General features: G+C 41.1%; 1 protein-coding gene across 4 annotated transcripts; it reads right to left on the reverse strand.

Annotated features, from left to right (window-relative positions):
• Positions 1-2015: 2015 nt before the first annotated feature.
• Positions 2016-6257, reverse strand: LOC18440281 (APETALA2-like protein 5). 4 transcript variants are annotated; one of them, XM_011627304.3, is made up of 10 exons: positions 5436-6257; positions 5297-5322; positions 5169-5199; positions 4930-5017; positions 4673-4818; positions 4323-4367; positions 4133-4227; positions 3753-3991; positions 2964-3152; positions 2016-2829 (listed from the first exon to the last, which is right to left on the reverse strand). In XM_011627304.3, exons 1-10 carry the CDS (start codon positions 6020-6022, stop codon positions 2542-2544), a joined length of 1734 nt encoding a protein of 577 aa, XP_011625606.1. In that variant the 5' UTR covers positions 6023-6257; the 3' UTR covers positions 2016-2541. The 4 variants fall into 4 exon arrangements, with proteins under 4 accessions (XP_011625606.1, XP_006850494.2, XP_088711800.1 ...); XM_006850431.4 differs by having other exon boundaries at positions 2964-3155; XM_088855674.1 differs by having other exon boundaries at positions 5144-5199.
• Positions 6258-7323: the final 1066 nt, after the last annotated feature.

Below are 7323 nucleotides of genomic sequence, written 5' to 3' on the forward strand. Positions count from 1 at the left end.
GTCTGTTTTAATGCCCAAATATCCTTAAATTGATCATTTCGACATCAATATGAACATACATGAGAAACAAATGGATTTCAAGTTTTGGAAATAGTGCATCTTATAGCACGTTTTTGAACCGTAAATTTTCATGGTTTTCAAGTTGTCATAGATATGCTCGATCTACATTAATTTTGGAGCTTTAAATATTATAATAAAAAATGAAAACATATTTTAAGGCTATCACAAAGATTTTCAGTATTGAAACCACTTTTTTCTACACTATTAAAAATAAATTCCAATTTGATTGTTTAGAGCCTTGGCTCTATACAAACCGCACCCAAAAATGGCCTTCTCTTTCTCTCGTTTGAGAATTCTCTCCCTTTAGAATTAGAGAGGGAGAAAGAGAAGGCCAGCCCCAGGTTTTCTTAAGGCTGGTAGAAGTTTAATAAAGAAAATGAGAGAGGGAGGGAGAGACATTCCCCAGCCTAGTGTTTGGTGCCAAGGTGTGCGCATCTAAATTCTAAATTCCTCTACCAACAAAAGAATTCTAAATTCTAAACCATGTTCACTCCCAAAAACAATTTTGTTGGCTCCTCGTCATTTTCCTCTTATGAACCCTAGACTCTAGTGGTCACTCTTAGCTGCACGTGCCACTGCAGGATTCACTATGGAGACTTTTGGGCTTATCTCCATTTTTCACTTTTTTCCGCTCTCAAATTTGAATAACTCATTTTTGGAAAACTCAATGAGATTGAAATTTCAGAACTGTTTGATTAAATTCATTGGAATAATATAGCTGAGGAGGGCCTTTGGAATCTAGAGAGAGGGAGAGGGTTGGAAAGGACAGGTTAGGGGGATGGATCTTTTAAGATAGATCTGGAGCAGGCAAGGATCTAGTAAGAGAATACTGCAACACCAACAACCCCGATCTCTGTCTCTCTCTCTCCACCCTTGATGGTTAAAAAAAGAGCAAAGGCACAAAGCAGCAGTCAAAAGTGTGGAGTTCCGGGGTTGTTCTGATGCAAGGTTCTCTCTCTTTTTCTCCATTGACCGGTGTACATACCACAAATTCATTTTGGCGAATATTTACCGGTTCTTGAGGTTGGACTCTCTTTCGCATTTTTTCCTTTAACCGTGTGTGGTGGGGTATAGAAATAATGGGGGAGGGAAAGGAACCTTTGCCTATGAAGCAAAAACCGTACAATGTTGCAGCACCTTGCAGACACCTTTTCTTTCGACTTTGGGCACATAGCCATTCTCATCAGAACCCATCAATGAAGACAGTGTACGACTCAGAAAATGACTCTTTCTCCATATTTAATTCCCCTCTCCTTTTTCTCTCTTCATGTGAAGGTGCGGGACAGTCATGAATAGAGAGAGAGAGAGAGAGAGTTTTTTGGCTTGCTAATTGAGTGCTGGGGTTTGCTTGTTTGCTTGCTTATTGGGCGGTAAAATGAGAGGTGAGGGCACCTCTCATATATGCATCTGTACAGAGAGAGAGAGAGAGAGAGAGAGAGAGAGAGCGGGAGTTTGACGACGTTCGAGTGGGGGAAGCAAGAAACAAAGAAGAGTGAAGATTAAAAACCAGAAAAGGAAACATAAGAAAGAGGGACAGAAGGAGTAATGGAGTTAAACCCAAACTGGGCTTTTGTCGCGGTTACTATTTCCATGATTGAAAGCAAAGTTTTGACTGAGAGGGAAGAAAGACAATGCTCCTTTGCTTCTCATCAGTATTTTTCATCTTTTAAAAGTGGGCGGGCGAGGAAGGGGGTTTGAGCTTAGGTTACGTCCCTCTCCTTCATTATGGCTTTCTCTGACTGCTCTTACTGCTACCACTGCCCTGCCGTCAACTGACTCCAAGAAGAGAGAGAAAGCGATTCATCGATCCTCCCCTCCCCTCCCCTCCCCTCCCCAGATAATAATGCTCTCTCCCTCTCTCACTAAAACCTAACTTATGCTTCACTGCTTTAATTGTTTTTCGACACTCAACAGTACAGAGATAGGGAGAGATAGGGAGAGAGAAGAAAGCAATCTTGAATTCCATGTGTTTTCTTTAATAAGCTCTTGTACAATATGTGGTCTAAGGGATAGACATAATATTACAGTTCTACAACATATACCAAAACAAAAATGAACCATCCCGTTGAGTGCTAAATCAAATCACCCAAAGAGTACTTCTCATTCTCTCTCTCAAACTTTCCCACTCTTGAAAGTTGAAACAAACAGTCATTTCAGTCTCTCTCACTCTCCCTGTCTAGTCCAAACAGTAGTGGCGAAGGGGCCTGCTACATGCGAGACTCGTTTGTTGTCCCTTTCCTCTTTACTTTTTATTTTTTTATTTTTTGGCCTCTTTGGGGAAATTTGATCGTGTTCTACCCTATCATAGAACCTCCTGCTTTGGTTACAATACGAAACAACACCATATTGGTATCATCTCTTTCTTTTACATTCTCCAGCGTAGTAAAGATTACAAGAGATAGACCCCCTTTTTCTCTCTGAGCTTGCGCTTGGGCGGTTGTTTTTGTTATTTTGATCGGTCGGCTTGTTGGTTGGTTAGGCTTAAGTGGTTCTCATAAGAGAATGGAACCCATTCTTGTGCATCCAACTTGGTTGAGATGGTGGCGGTGGTGGCGGCAGTTGCTGTCGTTGTTGATGTATGATCTGCGGTGGGAATCCTGATGATGCTGCAGCAGTGGCAAAGATTTGGGCCGGTGCAGGCCAGCCATTAGTAATGCTAATGCCTCCCAAGCTCTTGTTATTGTTGTTGTTGACCTGCTGTTGCTGTTCTCCTTGTATTACAAGAGACAATCTCCCCAATCTCTCTCCATCACTCTGATACTGCTGTATCTGTACCAGTCAAAAAGAAGAAATTGAGAACTGAAAACCCTAGTTTGTTTCTTTCCATGGTTATTTGCACAGATACAGATAGAGAGGCAGTAGGATATTTAAATTTTAGAGAGAGAAGAGGAATTGGGACTGACATGATAAGGCACTCCATGAAGGGGAAGAGGAGCGGGGTGGAAATGTAAGAGGGGAACTTCGCTTCTCCTTCTCAAATGAGCATATGCAGGTGGGAAGGAAGGAGAAGCGTGGCCAGAGCTGCTGAAACACATCTGCTCTACTCCAACTCCACTCCGTTGATCTTCCGGTGACTTGAACTTCTCATCAAACTGCTAAATTAAGATTTCCATAAACAAAGGTTAAAAACCAGGTGAGGGTTTGTGCACCGTAGAAAGAGAGGGCGAAAGAGATTTGCTCTCTCTAAGTTGGGCCAATAAAAGAGAGTGCGGAGGAGGGGGGGTTTCGCTGTCGTTACTGCAAGTGTGGCCACAGAAGAAAAGAGAGAGCAATGTTCAAAAGATTGAACCGGCCTCTGGAAACCAGCCACCGGCCAGGTTTCGAGTAAACTCCAAACCGGGTGATTCAACAAGACTACCTGTGTCGTCCAGGCCTGTCTAAAATGTATTAAAAAGATACAAAAAAGGTCAAAAAAATAGATTTTAAAAAATCTATTTGTGCAAGGGGTATCCTTTTTTAATTTTCCAAAAAATATGTTGATGGCCGAAATTGTCAAAATGATAAAAAATATTCCAAAACACGTTGCAAACAAATCCTTTACTTTTTAGAATTTTATATTTTTAAAAAATTAAAAAAATATGCAGCCCGACCGGGCCAAAGCCGGGTTCCAGTTTGACCGGCCTAACAGTTCCGAGTTGGACAGGCCTGAGTTTGCGAAGATAGAGAGAGAGAGAGAGCGTTGTGGTCTGTACCTTGGGCTTCACATTGCGGGGATTGGTTGTTCTCCAATCAAAAAAGGATTGATGAAATGATGAAGGTTGAATTAATATTGAGGATGAGGAGGATGGATCCACGCCGCCGAAACCCAAGCCCAAACGCTCCTCATCAGCGCCCAATGATTCAAAGCTTTCACGTTTTGAGGAATTCCAACTCCCCAAGCTTAGATCTAGATTGTGATCCGCCTCATCGCCGCGACCTCCTCCTCCCCTTCCTGTACAATAGATATTCTATAAACTATCCAAAACAAAATAAAAGCAAATTCCCATAAAAAGAAATCCTTTCCCCCCTCTTTCTCTCTACGTTGATCTATCAAGAAAGACTGAAAAAAAAAATTTGTCAAAAATCCAATTACCAGCTGTGGCAGCGATCTCGTTATCATAAATGCTTGGATCGAAATTGGTCACCGCCTCCCTCCCATTACATTTGATTGCAGCTTTATCATAGGCCCTGACCCGATTTATTCTTATCAGAAATTAAAAAAAAAAAAGACTATTCAATGAGAACCCAATTCAAGAGACAAATTAGTGAGTAAGATTAATAACCTTGCAGCCTCTACCTCGCTGTCGAAAAGACCCAAGTAGACATACCTGTGTGAAAGAGGACATAAAAGAATGAGCAAAAACTTTTGCTCCACTAACAAATTTGGAATCTCAATCAACAAGATAATAACTAAAAGAAAACAAAAAAGAGGTTCTAATCTAGCAGCATTACAGTACTTCAACGATCAAAAAAACAGCGTTGAGTTTGATGTTCCATTCTGAAAAGTTCGGGGAAATCGTGATGATAGAGAAAAAGGGAAAAGAAATATTATTATTAGCATTCATGTGGTGGTGGGGTGCTGCTGCAAAAACCAAAATGGGGTAATTTGTAGGAGGGTGAGAGATGTGATTACTTTTTACCAAGAAACTGTCCCATTCTGGCCTCCCATCTGCCGCACTTGTGAAGCGTAACCCCTCTAAACTTTGAGCTTCCTCTCGGGAACCCGGTGCTTTGTCGTCGGAGGACATGAACAAACTCTTCCTTTGTCAGATTATTCATCTGTTCATTGTTTTTCCATTACTCAGCTCTTACAAAAAAAAAATTAGCCCCAAAAAAAAAAAACTTGAGATGGTTACTGTGAACCATGGGTTTCTCTTTGCTCTCTCTAACCTGCTTCAAATCCTCCTCGTAATCGTCCAGGCTGAAATTGATGTCTGCATCAACCCCCCTAAACTTGATCGCGGCTCTATCATAAGCGCTGAAACAAAACAGCTTCTATTCATTCACAAATACATGAATCAATCAACAAGTTGGCAGTGCAAACAACTAATAGTTTTCATCTTATTATTATTATTATATTACAAAATAATACGTTTTTGCTTACGGGAAAGGGAGGATGTAGGTAATACCGTGCAGCTGCGTGTGCTGTATCGAATCCACCTGTTTAATGCCCAAACCCCAAATTTCTCATGAGCACAACAAATATGTGCAAAAAAAAAAAAAAAACAATACATATTTTCGAGTTTTACATACATACCCAAATACACCTGCTTCCCACAATCCCTGCATCAACAACAGGATAAAAAAATAATAAAATAATATGAGAAATAGCTGAAACTTAATTTTTAGAGGACACAAGAGAGAGAGAGAGAGAGAGAGGAGAAGAAGAGGAATACCAAATGTGAGACTCCCATCTTCCTGTCCTCCTGTAAAAGGTCACACCCCTATACTGAGAGCTCCTTGACCTCGGCCCCCTCCTGCTCTTCTTGATGGGCTGCGATGAAACCTCCATACCCTTTAGCCTCTCAGATTGGCAAAATTTAACCCCTACCCAATGGGCCCTGGGCAACGGCAAGCTCCCGCTCCCACTCCCATCTGAGCGAACCTGTAAAGAAAGCTGATCGGAATCCCCTTCCTTCTCTCCTCCTCCGATTATCGGAAAGAACTGTCTCGTAACAACATTTGTGTTGTTGTTGTTGTTGCTGTTCTCAGGCTCTGAGCTCTCTGATGAACAATTGCTATCTTGTTGCTGCTGCAATACTGAGAAGCCGAAGATACGGTTGCCGCCACTTTTATCTTTTTTCCCACTCTCTGCATCAGATCCTTCAAACACGATAGCTGAGGACGAGTTTGAATTATCATCCTCGTTGCTTGCAGAACCCCCCTTACCTTTATCATCATCTTCACCTTCAAAGCTTCCTGAATCCCCCACTAATGCGCCACCCCTTCGTTCCTCCGGCGAGTCGTTCAGATCCCACATCATGCAGAACCGGCCCCCCTCTCTCTCTCTTACCAGGTCTATCTAGAAACTCTCTTCCTCTCTCTCTCTCTAAAAACCCAACTCGTAATAATACCTTAATCTGCTCTCTCGCAGTGAATGTCCACCATTACCATTATCCATTAGATGCCCCCCATCTCCAAACTTTAAAAACCAGTTCTCTCTCACTCTGTGCAATAAGGGCCTCCTCTTTCCTCTCTCTCTACTTTGTGTTTTTGTTTCCCCCAACCACCCCCTTCTCCTCCTCCTCGCCCTTTTGCCTCCCCTTCGCCCAAGGCCCAAAAGGCAAAAGACAATCTGCAAGGCTTCTCTCTGTTTCTCTTTCTTCCTTAAATTAATGACATTCAATAATAATTACAACAACGTTTCGACAATAGGCTTTTGCCACCATCCCTTTCCTTTCCCATGTTCAGCGGATCGGACGGCTCGGATTGTTCCCTGAGTCGCATCCGAATCTCCGCCGGTGACAGTGGGTGAGTTAATTAAACAAGTGAGACTCCGATGTGTGGTAAACTAATAAGGACTAATAACAACGGCAAGAAATAAGAGGAGAGAGAAGCGCACAACCCCTGCCCCGCCCAACAATTAATTAATTGACGGGATGCACGCACGCACGCAACCACGCCGCGTAGTCGGCCGTCACTCAAAATTGTATCCCAAAATCCCTTTTTATCCTGTATTTTAAAACCCAGACCCTAAATCACGTATCCATATTGCATTATTGAATTGACAATGGGGTTGGAGTTTGGTGGTAGCATCGTTTGAGCTTTAATTAAGCTCTAGGTTTTCATTATCACTTAACGTATTCAAAAACCACAAACGATTTCAAAAAATGAGTAGGAGATTGTCATCCCCACTAAATTACAAAAAAAAACACAAACGATTTCAAAAAATAAGTAGGAATTTGTCATCCCCACTAAATTACTAAAAAAAAATCAAACAATTTAGATCCATCTAGATCGATAATTTGAAAACTATAAAAATAAAAACAAAAAATTTAAAATAGAAATTTATGGGGTGTAGATTTAAGGGGACCAAAAAATAACATTAGATACACTTAAAAAAAATATACATATATAGAAAAATTATACAGTATAAAGTAGTTACAATTAATCTTGATCATTGGATGTGAAATTTGACAGTTGCATTTCTTCCAATGACCAAGCTCAAAATTCAAAAGAAATTTTCTCAAACATTATGGCACACCTAAGCTATCAGATTTTACATTGGGTGGTTGTAAGTAATTGTAAGGTCTCATTGTATATAATTCCATATAAATATATCTC

The sequence above is a fragment of the Amborella trichopoda genome, chromosome 13 (assembly GCF_054954075.1).
Source record: "Amborella trichopoda isolate Santa Cruz 75 chromosome 13, AtrichopodaSantaCruz75HAP2 v2.0, whole genome shotgun sequence".
Lineage (NCBI taxonomy): Eukaryota > Viridiplantae > Streptophyta > Magnoliopsida > Amborellales > Amborellaceae > Amborella > Amborella trichopoda.

Excerpts from the sequence above, each read along its gene's own strand:
- LOC18440281 (XM_006850431.4), bottom strand. The coding sequence starts at position 6,022 with ATGATGTGGGATCTGAACGACTCGCCGGAGGAACGAAGGGGTGGCGCA. Across the intron at positions 5,323-5,435 it reads AGATGGGAGTCTCACATTTG|GGATTGTGGGAAGCAGGTGT; the intron begins GTATTCCTCTTC and ends TTGTTGATGCAG. Across the intron at positions 4,228-4,322 it reads AGCGAGGTAGAGGCTGCAAG|GGCCTATGATAAAGCTGCAA; the intron begins GTTATTAATCTT and ends AAATCGGGTCAG.